This window comes from Catharus ustulatus, chromosome 6, assembly GCF_009819885.2.
Source record: "Catharus ustulatus isolate bCatUst1 chromosome 6, bCatUst1.pri.v2, whole genome shotgun sequence".
Classification (NCBI taxonomy): Eukaryota; Metazoa; Chordata; class Aves; order Passeriformes; family Turdidae; genus Catharus; species Catharus ustulatus.
In genome coordinates, this window is record NC_046226.1 from 2,168,882 (window position 1) to 2,186,359 (window position 17,478).

At 50.4% G+C, this 17,478-nt stretch overlaps 1 protein-coding gene across 10 annotated transcripts in view; it reads right to left on the minus strand.

Annotated features, from left to right (window-relative positions):
* Window positions 1-17,478, minus strand: part of NIN (ninein) — a 57,537-nt gene that overhangs the window by 23,060 nt on the left and 16,999 nt on the right. For all 10 annotated transcript variants that reach the window (XM_033062698.2, XM_033062697.2, XM_033062699.2 and 7 more), the window contains exons 4-15: window positions 15,497-15,660; window positions 10,954-10,993; window positions 9,697-9,884; window positions 8,496-8,642; window positions 7,445-7,612; window positions 5,747-5,883; window positions 4,638-4,778; window positions 3,744-3,918; window positions 3,055-3,165; window positions 2,198-2,287; window positions 575-728; window positions 126-247 (exon numbers count right to left, since the gene is read on the minus strand). In XM_033062698.2, the coding sequence (XP_032918589.1) occupies window positions 126-247; window positions 575-728; window positions 2,198-2,287; window positions 3,055-3,165; window positions 3,744-3,918; window positions 4,638-4,778; window positions 5,747-5,883; window positions 7,445-7,612; window positions 8,496-8,642; window positions 9,697-9,884; window positions 10,954-10,993; window positions 15,497-15,660 (1,637 nt within the window). The remainder of the gene's footprint in view (window positions 1-125; window positions 248-574; window positions 729-2,197; window positions 2,288-3,054; window positions 3,166-3,743; window positions 3,919-4,637; window positions 4,779-5,746; window positions 5,884-7,444; window positions 7,613-8,495; window positions 8,643-9,696; window positions 9,885-10,953; window positions 10,994-15,496; window positions 15,661-17,478) is intronic.

Sequence of the window (17,478 nt, forward strand, 5' to 3'; positions counted from 1 at the left end):
TTTGATCTGCACTTCAGCATCTTGTATTAATTTCCCTGGAAAGAATGTGTAAGTGCTCAGCTTTATTTCTCACTGGGATCATAGAATCCTAAATTGGTTTGGGAAGGAAACTTCCCAACACTTACTGTGTCTTCAAGTTCCTGTTTGAGGTGATGCAGATCCCTGTGGTGTTGCTCCTTCATCTGCTCAATGGCCATTTCTGCCTCTATGCTCATATTTAATGGGTTGCAGTCTTCTGAACCAAGTCCTTTAGAAATAGCAATCAGGTAATAATTTATGTAACTATAAAAACATTAACTATACAGTACATAAATATTTATCATTCTCAACAGAATTATTTAATCAATTTAAATTGGTTCAGCAGCTCTCAAACTCCCATCACAAACACAACCAAGTAACTGCAAACATTCATTTCACCTTTAAATTTGGTTCAGCAGTCATAGACCAAATCAACATTAAACACCAAATTAGAGGTGGTGACCAAGTCTCCCTGGGAAGGTTTGCATGGAATGACCTCTAAGATGTTCTAAACACCTGCAGCACAGATCTCAGTCCACAGGAGGGATTCTTTTACCTTGGTCAGGCTCAATCCCACCATTGCCATGACTCTTCATGTCGATGTCAAACTCTTCTGACAAGGAATTTTTCAGGGAAGGTCTGAGCACTCTGCCCTGGGCACGGTACTCCTGCAGCTCTGAGTGCAGCTCATCAATCTGGTCCTGCAGCTCCTGACAGGGAGGGAGGAAAAAAGCTGAGTGAAAAGGAACCGAGGCTGCTGAGCATCCCATCACAGCACATCTAGGTGGGAATTACAGCACAAAGAGTTGTCAACAACCCACAGTGCCAGAGTCATCCTCCTGTCAGCCAAACAAGGGGAATGGCTTCACTGGCAGAGGGAAGGGATCAAATTCCTGTGAGGGTGGCAGGTCCTGGCACAGGGTGCCCAGAGAAGCTCTGGCTGCTCCTGGGAGTGTCCAAGGACACTGGGGCTTGGAGAAACCTGGGATAGGGGAAAGTGTCCCTGCCCAAGGCAAGAGGGGGAACAAGATGTTAAAATCCATCCCTTTTGATCTAAATTATTCTAGGATTCTCTGATGATTCTACAACACCAAACTCTCAAAGGTGAAAGTGTAACATGCTCCAGGAACTCTCCCTTTATTCCTTCTTCCTGTGACCTTTTATTAAAAAGCAGCTTTACTAACATTTTCAAACAGCTGGGAAATGCCTCCTCAAACACCATCTACTTGAAGAATCAAATCAGAAGCAAAAGATCAAATTAGGAAAGAGATCCCCTCATTACTGCATTTACCATCTGCTCCTTCCTCCTGCCTGCCAGCAGAACACCCCAAGGGTTTGTGCCAAGAGCTGTGCACTCCACTCCAGGAACAGCAGCTATTGAGGAAAACAACTCCCTGAATGTACAAACAGAATCCTGCAGGTCTGAAAGGCCCAGGAAGTGAACCCTGAGTACTGATTTGTATCTGCCACCCTCAAAAATATTGAGAAGTATCCATTGAAATCCTATTTCTAGACAATTCTTGCTTTTAAACTGCAGCTTCCTAAGAGAGCTGCCATGCTGTTTCCAATCCAACAACCTTTTGCAAAGGCAGTCCTTTATTGAATGGAAAGGATTCTGTAGAACAGATCACAATGACAAAATGGTTTGGGTTGGAAAAGACATTAAAGATCATCCTGTTCCAAGCCCTGCCATGTGCAGGGACACCTTCCACTACCCCAGGGTGCTCTAAGCCCTGTCCAACCCAGCCTTGGACACTTCCAGGGATCCAGGGGCAGCCACAGCTTCTCTGTGATGAGCTGGTACCTCTGCAGATATAAACAGAAAACCTGCATGCTCACCTTAAAGTATTTTGAGAGCAAACTTTCTATTCTCAAGTTCATTTAAAAAATATTTCTGGTCTAAAAGCCAAGATGTGGATGTATCTTATTTCTCCTCTAAGTTCCTGCAACTCTGAATTCACTGGGCTCCAAGGACCCTCTGGGGACACCTCACCCTCTTGATTCTGTGGGAAGAGCTTTCCAACCTGCCTTGTGCTGCTGCTGGCAGTGAGGATGTGGCACTTGGGGACATGGTCAGTGCAGGGGGAATGGCTGGACTCAATCTGAGAGGGATTTCCCAACCCAAATGGCTCTGTGATGTTCCTGGTGGACACAGCAGCCAGGTCTCAGCTCCACTTACCCTGCACTGCTGCTCGTACTCGCTCCTCATCTGGGCCAGCCTCTCCTCCTGCAGGAAAAACTCTGCACTGGTGGGATCCAGGTCACCAAACTGGAACACAGGGATGGAATATCTGATTATCCACCCACCCAGCAGCCCTGCTCAGGACAGCATGGATGCCATTCCAAGCAGTCCTGCACTCCCTCTCCACTCTGGATTTTTATTTTAAATAAAGAAACCCCACTTTTCTCCTAGTAGGAAATGAGAAACTTCCCTAAAAAAAAATCTGTCTGCCACCTAGCACAGCTCTCATGTTCATTCTGATTCCAGATCACACTTTCTACCTTAGCATATGTACATCTTAGTGTGGTAAATAATCCCAAGCTTTAAAGAAGGCTGAAAACCCCAAAATATGAACCTTAGCTGTGGCTGCCCAAACTTAAAACATCTTTGGAGAAGCTGATATTCTGAAAAATTTAATGAACAGCCATGAACAGCTGTTCACCTTGATTTTCACCTAATTCCAGCAGTGATGCCATGTAAAACTTCACTCCTCCTGCATCATCTTTCCTGGAGAGGACCTGCAAGTTGGGCCTGTCCAAAATTCTGGGCTAGGGGAAAGAAAAAATCCCTGCAGATCTGCAGGATGACTGCTTCACTTTAAGGCTCCCTGCTTTAATTAGAATAAAATGACAGCCAAGGTGGAATATCTCCATTTTCCTTAGCTGGAAGGCAATCCACATCACCAAGGCAGCTGTGCCTGAATAATCTGGATAGGGACCCCAAAATCCTCTGGATATCAGTTAAACTGGCAGCACAAATGCAGCAACTTCAAAGTGATTTAATTCTGAATCCCCACTGGGAAAAGGAGGATTTACCTTCTCAGCCAGGACATTTTCCAAGTTCCTCTGCAGTTTGCTTGCCAGACTTTCATACTCAGCCAGTTTTTCTCCCGTTTCCAACAGCTCGTTTTCCAGGCGGCTGTTTTCCTGCACCAAACAAAAACCCCACAAACCCTCAGCACTTGGAGGAGGAAAAAAAATCAGCATGGGTTAACTCATCAAAATAAGGGCAACTCCCAATCAAGCCAGAGCAGGACACTATTTCAAGCTTCAGGTGATGACAGGAATTATGAATCCATCCACACACAACTCGCTCCTGCCACAGCAAGTGTGAACATTGGACTTCTGATAAATTACCAAAAGGCTTAACAGCAAGTTTGCTATGGATGGTTTGTTTTTAAAAAAGCATTTTAAACTTGATCAAGATGTTTGATCTCCTGGCTTGACAGCTCATCTGAGAGGTGTGCCCATGCACACACTGCACTTGATGGCAGCAGAGATTTGAACTGGAGATTGGGAATCCATGGAACAACCCACTGAGGTGCCCCAAACACCAATTCCCATGGACACACCTCCATCTTGCTGCTTAAATTTAGCTGATTTTGGCCAGCTAAACACAGCCCAGAACTCATCCTTTCAACAAGGACTACACTGCAAGAATCACTCCCCCTCCCAGAGTATCCCTGTTTCTGGGGGAAATCCCATCTGTGTTTAGTCCCCATTACCTTCAGGGCCAGGGCCAGGCGGTCCCTGATGTAATTCTCATCTGTTTTCAGCTTCTCAATCTCCTGCTCCAGCTCCAGCCTCTGTTTGTTGGCCTGCTGCAGGATCTGCTCCCTCTCCCTACGCAGCTCGTTCTTCAGAGCAGCAATTCGCTCCTTGTACTCCTCATCCAGCTTCCTGCAAGGGGCAGGGGACAGCAGGGGACAGCAGGGGACAGCACTCATTAGAGACAGGGCACAAACACTGCTGGGGGTGAACTGGGTGGCTGTTGGATCCCAGAAACCTGAGGGTTTTGAGCTTTCTGTGCTCTCAGGCACTGACCCCCTGGAGAACACTGAGGCCTTGGAGATTACTTCTAAATTTGAGTTAAAATCAGGGGTGTGCAGTTAAATAGAAGTTGGGATTTCACACGGTGAAGGGTTTGCAATTTGAGGTTTTTATAGTAAAGTAGGGGACAAGATGGAAGATTTTAGGTGGTGTCTCTCTTGGTGTTCATTTTCCTTCTTGTTCATGGTTTCAGGCAGCAGTTTGTGGTTGGTCAGTGTCACACTGAGGGTCATGGGAATTTAGTTTTTAAGTTAAAAGCATAAATAATATGTGTTAATTCTCTATTGGACTGTTTAGCTTTAAGAAACCTTGTAGCAACTAAATCTTCCTGCATTTTCCTCACTTCTGGCAGGTAGCTAGAACTGTCAAACTCTCTGTATTTTTGATAAAACTTAGCAAACAACCAAACCCAAACACAAAAAACCCCATTTCCATTGTGCATTTGTTAATCCTAACTGTAAGTAAAAGCAGAAAAAACTAAAACAAAGCACTAATTAACTGCCAGTGCTGTTCCAGGTGGTCTCCAAGCCCCTGCAGTGCCAGGGCAGGGGATGCTCCAGGTGCCCTACCTGAGGTTGTACTCGTTGCGGCGCTCGATGGCAGCGTGGTGATCGTCCACTTCTGAGGCCATCAGGGATTTCAGCTTCTCTGCTTTCTCCAGATCCGACCTCAGCTTCTCCTTCTCCCTGGCCACTTGGTCAAACCTCTCCCTGGGCAGAGCAGAGCCAGTCTAGATTAGGTCAGACCTCACTGCTCCCCCAAAAAGGGGATTTGAAACATCAGAGAAAAATTTTGGAAAGATCTCCCAGGGTCTCATCAACTGCATTTAGTCAGTGGATTTGAACCTGTACCCAAATAGTTCTGGACATGTCCTGGTGTCCCCACAGATCCTGAGACCCTCAGCTGTGAAATCCTGAAATGGTTTGGGTTGGAAGGGGCCTTCAAGACCATCTTATTCCAGCCTCTGCCATGGCAGGGACACCTTCCACTGTCCCAGGCTGCTCCAAGCTCTGTCCAACCTGACCTTGGACACTCCCAGGGATCCAGGAGCAGCCACAGCTCCTCTGGGCACCCTGTGCCACAGCCTATCCACCCTCATAGGGAGGAATTCCTTCCCAATATCCCATCCATCCCTGCAGTGAAGCCATTCCTGTGTCCTGTCACTCCATCCCTTGTCCCCATCCCTCTCCAGCTCTCTTGGAGCCCCCTGGAAGGGGCTCTGAGGTCTCTTTTAAAACAGAGAAACCTGCCTGGTGAGTCCAGCACAAAGTCAAACTGTGGTGGCTTTCACAGGAAAAACATTTACAGTGGGTTTGCACCTCAGCTCCACATCTACCACATGGCAGAACCTCTGCAATGCCCCAAATCAGTTTGGATTAAAGGACTGATAACCTCCACCAGCCTCTGCCCTGAGCTGTGCATTCCTTGGCATCACTGCAGACAGCAGTGACCACTCCCAGACTGGGAACAGCCTGCTACTTCCATTTCTTATTTCTCAACTACATTTTTCTGCAGCCCTTGGAGGTTTGAGTGTTTTTCCCACGCAAAACAAGACAGCTGGATGTTTCTGAGCACTCCAACAGAGAACTGAGCCTTTCAGTGCCACCCCAATGCCCCCAGGGTCACCCTCACCCATCAGCTGCAGGAGGCAGCACATCCAGCAATCCCTGGGACTCACATCAAGTGCCTGATCTCCGTTTTGAAGCTGGCCAGGGCTGCCTGGTGCACCCCATTCTTGGTGATTAGCAGCTCATTCTCCAGTGCCAGCGTCAGCTCTGTCAGGTTCACCTTCCCATCCAAGCTGAAGTCCAGAGCCTGCAGAAACAACGTGGCCTTTGAGCAGAACGAGCTTCCTGCAGCAGCCTGGGGACATTTGTGCAGGGATTGACAGGATAAAAGGAGCAGGCTCACAAGAGATCTTTGCTGGCTAATTAATCTGTCACAAACGCCCCCAGGGCAATGAAGCAGACATCTCTGCCACCTCCCTGCAAGGCAGAGCTGCTGTGGAGATGGGAAGTGTCCTGGCTGTGCTGCAAGAACAGGAAATTAAGCCCAGCCCTGATGAAATGCATTAATTCCCTTGCAGGATCTAACAGGACCAGACTTAGCACGGATCAGCTGCTGAAGGAGGTGGTTGGGGATGTTTGTGTTAAACAAAACCAACTCTTGCAAAAAAAACAGGAACAGCCCTGCAGGAAGGATTTGATGGTGAGGATCTCACCTCCTAGAAAGGAAGTTATCAGCAACTGCTTGGAATTTTGTAAAATCCCAGAATGGTTTGGGCTGGAAGGGACAATAAATATCAGGGTCACCTTCCACTATCCCAGGGTGCTGCAAGCCTTGAAGAAAGGCATTTTCTTTCCCTGTAAGTATTCAAAACACTTATGGATGTGGCACTTGGGGATGGGCTTTAGTGGTGAACAAGGGCTAAGTTGACAGCTGGACTTTTCCAACCTAAATAGTTCAACCTAACCCTGCAAGAGCACAAAGGATTTGTGGTGGGGCTGAAACACTGCAGACTCTGGAGAAACCATCCCAGTGACACCAACACAAATCAATTTTCCAGTGGAAAGCAACAAAGTGAAGGTGGACACACAAATCTGGTGAAGGTTGGTCCCACCCCCTCAAATAGTGCAAGGTTACAAGTGGGGATTAAATCCTGAGCAATGGCAGAGGTTATTCCAGCCTGTGCTCTGTCCACAAGGATATTTAAAAGCCAGGAGTCATCATTGTTGGGAATCCAGTGATGGTCACATGAAATTATCTTCTCCCATCCACAGCTTCTAACAAGATGGGCAGGGCTGGATTTTTTCAGGTACCTGATTTCACCCCCATCACCCTTTTGCTCTGTCTAATGGAACACTGAGGGCTGGGCAGGGTTTCAAGTGCTGTCCCACCTCAGCACAAGCAATAATTCAGGTCACCCCAGAGCTGAGAGCTTTGCAGGTGCAGCTATTCAGGGAAGGAAAGGAATTAAATTGCTTCCTAACAAATGTAGGTGACCTCTTCAAGCTATGCTGGAAATCAGTTTATTTTTATCATTAGCTTCTTGTTCTCTGGGATGCACCATGAAGGAAATAATTGGAAATTTCCCAGAACTCTTGCCACTAGCACTGGGAATTTCTATAGAATTATAGAATGGGTTGGGTTGGAACAGATCTTAATGATCATCCAGTTCCAGCCCCCTGAGACACCTTCCACTAGTCCAGGTTGCTCCAAACCCCATGGAACATTTCCAGGGATGGAGCAATCACAGCTTCTCTGTGAGAAATTTTAAAAAACCAGACTTTGTGAAGGAAAAAAATAAATACTCAGCATCCAACACAGGGAGAAAAAAAATACACATAACCAGGGGTGAGGTGCAGCTGGGGGTTACCTTCAGGATCTCCTGGCTGTTCTCTATGCCCTCCTGGTGCCAGCAGTCCAGGACTCCCTCCACACAGCCATAGCCCATGCCATCATCCAGGCTGGAGAACAGGGAGAAGCCGATGGTGCTGGGCATGGCCGAGGGGGTGGTCGTGCGCCGCCCGCTCTCGTCGAAGCTCTGGGAGAGAGGATGAGGGTAAAGGCAGTGCCCACAGGGGTTTATCAATGGAATTTCCCTAGCACTACTCCAGAGATTAAGGATTAAGCTCTGCTTTTCCTCACTGCCAAGCAAAAAAGCAGCGGGAGTGTCGCTGCTGACCTCACAAGGAGGCACTCGGGATTTAAATCAGATCTGAGCCGAGCAGTTTGTCAGAGCTGCCCTCAGTGCTCCAGGAGGGTTCTCCACTGGTCATTTTTGGTTTGGAATGCCACTTCCCCTAAAGCAGCTGCAGGGAGCACTTGTGGAGTGGTTTGGATAGAGCCCTCAGCTTCCAGGCAAAGACAGGGAGCAGATTTCAAACTCTCAGGAAAAAAAAGCAAAAACTGGAGTAGAGATGTGGGACCTGCATGTCCCCAGCCTATCCCAGGCAGTGCTTCCCTCTGCACCCAGTTTATATTGGATGTCCCATCCTGGAAGTGTTCCAGGCCAGGCTGGATGGACCTTGGAGCAATCTGGGATAGTGGAAGGTGTCCCTGCCCCATGGCAGGGGGTGGAATGAGCTTTAATCTCCCTTCCAAACCACCCTGGAATTCTACAGGGCTCTACCAGTCACACACTGCACTCCACAGGCTGCCAGAGCCCCCTCCAAGCCACAAAACTTTCAAAGGGGAGCCATGTCCCCTTTCCCATGAGGGTGTTCTCTGTTTTATCTCCCCCACGAGAGCTTTTTCTGAGAGAGAATTTGAAATCTGCTTTTGGAGCATTGCATGCAGCAGCTCACTGCCACCTTGGGACCCTCACAGCTGCCCCTGCAGGGACAGACACTGAGGAACTGAGGGTGGGAATTGTTCAGGGATTCTCCTGCTGCCTTCACCCCAGGATTCAGCTCTCCCTTTCTCACCTGCATGGAGAGGTGACGTTTCAGCTGCCGGTACGGAGTGGATGCTGAAGGTGTGAGAGATTTCCCATTTCTGAACAGCCCATAGAAGAAATCCTCTATGCTCATGGTCCCATCTTGCTCCAGGTTATGGAGCACCTCTTCAAGCATCTGCAAGGAGATAAATCATGTAAAAGGCCAAAAAAATCTGGCACAGACAAGATATCCTATTCCCAAGGCTGCAAAAAGAGCAAGGCAAGAGTTACCTGCTACATCAGCCTGACACATTTCCATATTCTCCATGTGGAAAATTGCAGGCACACATACATCATAAAAAAAAGCTCCTGGTCATCTCAGAGCTGCTGTTTAATGAGGCAGCAGGGAAAAAAACCCAAAACTCATTTCCTTCTGATCCTGAGACAGTGTGACCTCAGGAATTCAGCTCAAGGTACTGAGACAGATGCCAAACCCTGAGCAGCTAGAAGTGACCAGGCAAGGGAAAAAAAAAACCCTAAGACACTGCAAGGTTATCATAAATCTGTTCTATGCTTCAGGGCACCCTGCTTTCTCAAAAGTAGGACTGGAGATGTTCAGATTAGTCCCTCATGATTTCTTTGTCTACAGTTTATCTTTTCCATTTTCTGCCTTAATACCCTGAAAACATTCCATTGTGGATGTTGCAAAGGAATACCTGCTCAGAAAATGTTTTGTGGAGGAAATTATTACAAGCCATGTTATCTTAAAATGCAAAAAACCTGACTTTTTTAATAAAACTAAATCCTAAGTTGATAAGAGCATTTTTTTTTTTTCTCAAGATTTCATTTTCTTGTGGGCTCTTGCTACAGGACAGAAAGAGCCCACAGGCCTCCACAAAGTCAAAACCAACCACCTATGAATATTTAACCCATATTTGCTGTCTAGCTAGAAAATTCCTAGGATTAAGGAGACATGCTTGGAATCCAAGCCATGCTTTTAAATTCCAGTTCACTCTGTGATTGCATGAGCAGACACGCACACCACGGCTCTGACTTCTACTACAGCAGCCTGATGGTTTGGGACCAAAAACATCTCTGAAGGAGCTGGGAATTCCTTTCCAAGCAGCCTCCTGTGCTTGTGGTGAATCCCAGGAGGGATTTTTGGGCCAGGCAGGAGCAGTGGTGGGATGGGTCCCTATCTGAGGGATTTTGGGGTCAGGCAGGAGCAGTGGTGGGATGTGGTCGCTCACCTCCCCAGCTGCTGTGTGCAGCCCATACTGCTCACAGATGGAAACCAGCTTCTTCCTGTTCAGGTGGCCATCCCTGGTGATGCCCAGGTGCTCACAGACCTCCTGAAGCTTCTCCTCAATCCACTCTGGGCTCGGTGAGGTGCCAGGGGAGGCGTTCAGGTCGTCGGGGTTCCAGAAGCGCAGCTGTCCTGGAAATGGGGGACATTGCTCTGGTGGCTGCAGTGAGGGCCAGAAGAGCTGGGGGTTTGGACACTGGTCCCAGCACTGTCAGACTCCAGCAGAAGGTTCTGCTCAGCATTTCACTCATGTGCCACCAGAGGGGAAGGAGCCTCATGTCCACACAGCCATGGAATTGCTGAGGTTGGGGAAAAAACCTTTAAACTGCTCCTCAGCACTGCCAAGGCCACCACTGACCTGTGTCCCCAAGTGCCACATCCACACAGCTTTTAATCCCTCCAGGGATGGGGACTGCAGTGCCTGAGCAGGTGCAGACTGACCAGCACTGGGACTGTGGCCAGGAGGATCTTTGGGAATGTGGATGTGTCTGATGGCCAGGGAAGGGCTGCTCTGCTGCCTCAGCTGCTGGCATGGATGGAAAAGGGACCCCTCCCTTCTCCCCTGGGTAGTTATGGGATCAAGGGAGCTGCAAGGTCATCTCCTGGGGCTGGAAGAGCAGTTTCAGAAGAAAAAAGCTGGCCCCTTTGGATGGGGAAGGGGTTAGAGAGCAATATGGAATATGGAAGAGGTGCTGATGTAATTAAAAGGAAGTTTTTGATGATGAAGATGGTAAAACACTGGCACAGTTTACCCAGAGAAAATTCCCATCCCTGGAAGTGTCCAAGGCCAGGTTGGATGGGACTTGGAGCAACCTGGGATAGTGGGAGGTGTCCCTGTCATGGCAGGGGTGGGACTGGATAAACTTTCAGGTCTCTTCCAAACCACTTCAGAATTTATAATTCTGTGACAATTAGGGAACATTTAATGACTGGTCCCTGCTGACATCTAGTGCCCACCAGGTTCCACTACAGCCAGAGCCCCTGGGGCAGGAGTGGGGACCAGGACAGAGCTCAGGGAGACCAGGAGCACCCACAGCAGGATGAAGAGGGCAGAGGGAGCACAAGACATGCCCTGCCTTAGCTTTCATCCCCAGCTGCACCTGCCAGGCTGGGATGCTCCACACACCCAGAGCCCCTCTGATCCCTGTTCAAAGCTAAAATGAGAATTTTGGCACATCCAGGTGCTGCTCTCTGCTCTTACCCTCGGCCTCGTACTCCTCGCTGCCTCGCGTCTTCCAGTGCTGGGGAGAAAACAAAAGGTTCCTGGGTTATTACTCTTGTAAGACATCCCCTGAATGAAAGGGACTCTGGGATCAGCATCCAAGGAGCTGCAGCAACACCACCAGGCTTTCATCTCCCTGCAGGCTGGGCTGGGAAATCCAGGGCTCTTTGATCCTGCCTTGTTCTGGCACGTGCAGCTCTCCGGTGGGGAGAGCCCACAGAGGTGCCCAAAGCCCCACAAATGACCCAGGAGAGGGGACAGATCAGAGCCTGGCAGCTGCTGGGGAGCGAGGGAGAGGTTTGCACTCTGAGCAAACCATGCTGCTTTTCTTTGAGGTGTTGGTGATTGAGGGGATGGGGATGCAGGGAAGATCACAGGCTGCACAGAGCTGGGTTATCCTTTTCCTCACATTCAGCCAAGCCAAATTCACAATTCCTCCACTAAGTACAGCTTTGCATTAGGAGAGAGCTGTGCTATCAACAAGCCTTTTACTGAGCTTAACAGAGGGAAAAAAAAAAACCAAAACAACACTCTCTGGTGGTCTTAAACCATCCTGCTCCCTCTGGCATCATCCCACGAGCCCAGGCAGTACCAGGAGCAAAAGCACAGCATTTAAGGTGATTTCCTCATGTACTACACATTGTCTCATCCCTGCCACCCTTGTAGCAGCCCAGGGTATTTACTCCCACGTGATGCCCCACAACATTCCCTTCTGCTTTAGCAGTGGCAGATGTTGCTGCTGCAGCAGTACCAGCAGACACTCCTGCCTGCACGTGACTGATGGATTTGGAGTCAAAGTCACCCAGGACATAAAGAGGCTCTAAATCATCACAGAAAAGTTCAATACGTCTCATTCAGATTACAGCTAAAAGCCATTAATCTACAACGTTGCCATGGAAACTGGATTAAGTCACTGGAGTTTTTTTAGCTCTGCTGCTGCTCCCGTTTCAGCTCCGGACCAGGCAAGGGCCCTTCAGTGCCACAGCACCACAGTGTCCCATGAGGGACAGAAAACAGGAGCTGAGGCAGCAGGGGACATTAAATCCCATCCCTAAAGTTCTTTACAAAGAGAATGGCAGAACCCTGGTGCCCAGAGCAGCTGTGGCTGCCCCTGGATCCCTGCAAGTGTCCCAGGCCAGGCTGGATGGGGTTTGGAGCACCCAGGGACAGTGGAAGTGTCCCTGCCATGGCAGGGGGTGGGATGGGGATGAGCTTTAAGGTCCCTTCCCACCCAAACCATTCTGGGATTCGGTGGAATTGCCATCTGAAAATGCAGAAAACTTTGTGCAGGGAGAGGGTTGGTTTGGGTGTCAGGGATGTCACCCTGCAGCCACTCATCCTTGGGGACAGCTGGGACACTGAGGGGAACCTGGCAGTGATGCTCAGAAGGCAGATCCTCTGTGTCCAAGTCTTTTTGGATAAGCAATATACACACTTCTGTATAGAATCAGATTAATTTAGCACCAGAGCCCCTCACTTCAAGCACTTTCAGCAAAACCAGACAAGCTGCTGCTGTCCCAAGTGTTCCAGGCCAGGTTGGACAGGGTTTGTCCCTGCCCATGGAACGGGATGGGATTTAAGCTCCCCCTCCAACCCAAACCATCCTGGGCTTCAATGAAACCACAACAACACCATAAACACCAACAACCTGAAGAGGCTGAACAAAGCCAGGGGATTTGGGGCTGGCAAACCCCTGAAGTGACCCTGGGGCACTGGAGTGACCCCCCCTCCCTCCCTGCAGAGGGCTCGGGGGTCCCTTTGTGCGCCGGGGGCTCGGGGTCGGCCACCGCCAGCGAGGGGACAAAGAGGGGCTGGGGCAGGCACGGGGGGCCAGGACATGCCAGTGTCAGCCCCTCATTGTCCCCTAGCCCCAGCAGGGCTACAGCTGGCCACGGGTCACAGGCAGGGGGACGGCAGGAATGCGCTGTCCTCGGGGAGGCGCGTGCTGGGCCGGCCCGGGGAGCAGATGGCCACGGCTCTGAATGCAGCGGCGCAGGGCCGGGCGAGCATCTGCAGCCTGGGCCGTGTGCTGTGCCCAGAATGAGGCAGCAGCCTCCTCTCCCCCCTGCCATCTGCTCCAGCCAGACAGACCTTTGTTCTCCCCCAGAATATATTGCTAATTAAAATGATGATCGGGAGCTCCGCACGCCGCGAGGTGAGCCCAGCGCTGATGGATCCTGCTCTTCCCACATCCGCATGTCAGCAGCCCAAAAAAGCTGCCAAATTGCTCTGCCTTCAGCTCCAAAGCATCAGCCACTCCAGCAATGTGCTGCTGCTGGGAGCAGGCACTATCCTGAGCTGTTATTCACAAATCCTGGCTTTCCAGGACAGTCCCACTTTGGGAGTCTCACCCAAAAGCAGCAGTTTCACCCTGAGCCTCCCAGAATGTTTTGCTCCAATGCCAGGCCATGCTGGAAACAATTCTATGCAGAAGCATGGCAGAGCATGTCCTCCCTCCAGCAGGCACTGAAGGGACAGAGCTGGGGTGTGCCAGCAGATTCTAAAACCTCAAGACCAGGTTGGGCAGGGCTTGGAGCAACCTGGACTAGTGAAAACTGGCCCTGCCCATGGGAGAAGCTTGGAATGAGAGGGGCTTTAGGGTCCTTTCCAACACAAACCATCCTGGGATTCCATGAACCTGCAAGCAGGAGAGATGTGCCCCAGAGCAGAGCCAGCAGCTGGAGAAGGGGAGGGGATGGATGCTCCCCAGGGAGGTTTGGGAGCCAGCACAGCCAGCATCCATGGGGACGAGCTGCTGCAGGTCAGAGGATCCAACCAGCACCCCCCTATCACTGCAGGGCCAAAGCTGCTCATTACTTCATCCAACAGCACCTGGAAAACCCCTGGGGATGGAGGTCAGGGAGGCTCCCTGGGCAGCCCATCCCAGAGCAGCCTCCCAGCCTTTTCCCCTTGTGTTTACCAGGGGAGGGAGGGAAGGAAACCTCTCAGACAGAGCCTGAGCCCTTTTAATTGGCACTGAGAGCAAGCACCAATTAAGCCACGCTGCCCCAGTTCTCAGGCCAGGCTGGAATGGCAGCAGCAGTGTGTTTGTACACACAACAGGAGAGAGCTGGGCAGAGGCTGCTCCAGGCCAAATCCCAACGAGTCAGAGCCTCCAAAACTCCCCTGGGACCCCTCAACACCTTCCAGCAAGTCACTGCCATGCATACCAAGAGGATCTGCTTTGGAAACAGAGCAATGCTGATAAGGTGAGGATTTCACAAGTTTAGCCTGCTTTTTGTTCCAGTTGCAAAGGAATGAACCAGCCCAAAAGGTGCAACAAGCATTCCCAGCAGGAGACTGATCCAGCCCCCGTGGCACAGTGTGGTTACACACCAGCTGGTTAATTAACTGCCCTTGTTAATAGAGTGGCCTTTTACACCTCTGTGACAGCTAAAACCAAGGGGTAAGATTAGAGAAGCCTCTTCCACCAAGGTCATCACTTCCCTGGGGAGTGTGGGCGGATTAACATCGATTCCAAGGTCAGGGCAGCCCATGTGGCCACACCAGGAGATGGATGAGCATCCCTGGGGTGGTGAGCAAAGACCACCAGGAGCAGGGAGAAGCAGCTGGGTGTGGTGGAAAAGCTTTTCTTTGAGGTGTTGGTTTGAGGGATTTTTAATCATTTTTAAGGTCAGCTGCATAGGAACAACAGTGAAACCATGGAAATTGGAAACTTTCTTTGCTTGCACTACAACAGGGGCTGCAGAGGCTCCCAACTCCAAGTGAAGCTACCAGAGAAAGGAGGGAGAAATCAGCAGTCCCTCTCCTTCCCAGTGGAAAAACTCCCACCACATGCTCCTGAATCAACAATACTTGGCACAGCAGGGCAGGCTGGAAGCAGCCCAGTTCCAGGGAAACGCCGCTGTGGCTGTGCTCTAACACACAGCACCAATTCCAGCCACTTGGCTCCTTTGGCTTTCCTGTCTGGGGGAAGCCAGAGGAGATCCTGGGATTGAAAGCACTGGCACAAAGAGAGCCACAAATCTGGAGCACAAAACCAGGAATGTGGATTTTTTTTGGAGCAATTAGATGCCACTGTCCCAAAGCAGCTGCTGGCTGGGGGGCTCTGCTGCCCACCACCCCTTTTCCTCATCCCTTCTGCCAGAGCCATGGCCAGATTTTGGCAGCTGCACTAATGGATGTGGACGTGCTCAGTCTGCTCCCAGCCCACACCTCGTTAGCCACAGAGGCTCAGCCCTTGCTTAATTGCTGGCCCACACTGCAGCCACGTCACTCCCAGCTCCTTCCCTATTCCCATGGAGCAAGGGAGGCATGGCTGATCCCAGGACAGGCAAGGAGAGCAGCCAGTAAAGGCACTGGGTCACCCCAACCCCTTTGGATGTGGGGAGCAGCCACAACCCGAGGTGACAAATCCACCCCAACACCCATCCCAGGGACAGGCACGAGAGCAGAGCAACCAATGCCTTTGCTCCAAGCACATCCCAACCCCCTTGGACGTGGGGAGCAGCCATGAGCAGAGGTGACAGAGCCACCCCAAGCCCCAGCCCTCCCTGCTCACCTCCTGGGCAGCAGCAATGTGTGCAGGATGTGCCTCCTCGCCCAGCGGCTCGATCACCGTCACCTCGGCAAAGTCCTGCCCCGACTCCTGGAACTCCGGCAGGGAACGGCGCCCGTAGCGTTTGCCACCTTTGATGTACTTGGGCTGTGCTTCTGGGGAGGAATCTGGGGAGTCCAAGCACAAAAACACATCAGGAATGTGGGTTTGAGCTCTCTCAGGGCTGGTTTGTTTGGTAGAATTTTGAGCACCCAGCTGCATTCCCGGTGGGCAGACGCCGATGGCAGCTCCATGCCTGGATCAGCACAACCCTCACCCTGCCTTTGATGGTTGGAATTGGTGCTGCTCCCTGCCAAAAAAAGCTGTCACAAACTGCAATCCTCCTCTTCCTCACCCTTCCCCAATTCCCAGATCAAGTTAACAGGATGGGGGAAAAAAAATCCCCTCAACCTTGCCAAGAGCCTTGGATGGAAAGTCCATCAGGCCTCCCCTGCTTGCACTAATCTCCATCAGCAGCACCAGGTTTAATTAGGGACACAGTGGCACTGAGGCAGCTCAAGTCTCCACATCCTGCAGACACCTGGGCTGCAGCTTTCCGTGGGTTTGAATTTCAGCTCCATTAAAAATGCCCAAACACCAGGGCAAGCAGAAACAAACTGGGCAAGTTTGGAGCCTCTCGGGGGCCGACAGCAGCAGCTGAGCCGGGCGACTGTGGGGCAGGTCCCAGCCTGTGCTGAGCAGCCAACTGCAAGATCTAAATAACCCTTTGGAGTTGTCATCTAATTACAGGGGCTCCACATTCCCCAGCTCCAGCTTCCCCCAGCAAGCTCCTGCCTTTGGGGACTGAATTATCCGGGAGCACTGGCAGGCCAGGATCAAAACACAAAATAAACAAGCACGTTTTGGGCTGTTTTCAGTGAGAATCCTTCCATGTCTGGAGCAGGGGGCAAATTAAAGCAAGGACCAAATTAACCAGGGATTCAATTAGGGGAAGGCTCTGTGCCACGCTTTGTTTCAGTGTTTGCTAACCTGACTGCTGAAACCCCCCCAGGACTCCATCATCTTTTATTTTCCGCCATTCGCAGCGGCAAGAGCAGCAGCTTTTGAAAATTTTATTTGCAGAGGGCTCTGATATAAAAGAAATGCAAGAGTGCAATACTAATAAGGCACAGGGAAGCTGTTCCACCACTGACAAAGGACACACAGAAAGCAGCAGGTCTCCAAACCCCCCTACCCAAATGCCTCCTCGGATAATATTCCTTTAGATATGGAAGAAAAGGCTTCAAGCTTGTTAGAGGCAAAAAAAAATATATATATTCCACAACTTAGCTATGCAATGAATTATAAAATACACAGGCTGAGGAGTGCTTTGATTCCTGCAGCCCCACACTCCATCCAGCCACGGTGCAGCTCTAGGGAACAAACCCGGCGCCCCTGTTTGAACAAGGCCATTCTAACAAGATTTGCTGCAGCTGGGACTCAGCACATGAAAGTTGGGTGATGGAGTGCACCGATAGAAAAATCAGGAGGAGCCAGGCTGATTAAGGAAGAGCCTCAGAACAAAAGCAAACCTTATCACTGCTATTAAAGCCCGCCCGGTGCTGAACAATCTCCATCCAGCAGCTCTCTCTGAAATGCTAATATTTGTGGCTACTCATTCACCCAGTTATTTTCTCCCTCCCGCACAAGAGAGGGCTGGGGGCTTTGTTTTTCTTCAGAAATCATTTTTATTATTCCTAAGACAGAGCAGTACCTCCAGCTGTCTTTGGAGAGATGGAGGAGGGGGGGAAGAAGCTGGAATTCAGCAATAGTGAAGCTACAGCTAAATTTCCTTCTGGATTTCCCCAAGAATTCTGTTTCCAGCCCTGCCACACTGACTATTTACCCACTGCTGCAGCTGGGAATTCAGTGGAATAGTGAAGGTGTTCAGGGGGTTGGAATGAGGTGGTTTTCCAAGTCCCTTCCAACCCAAACTGCTCTGGCTC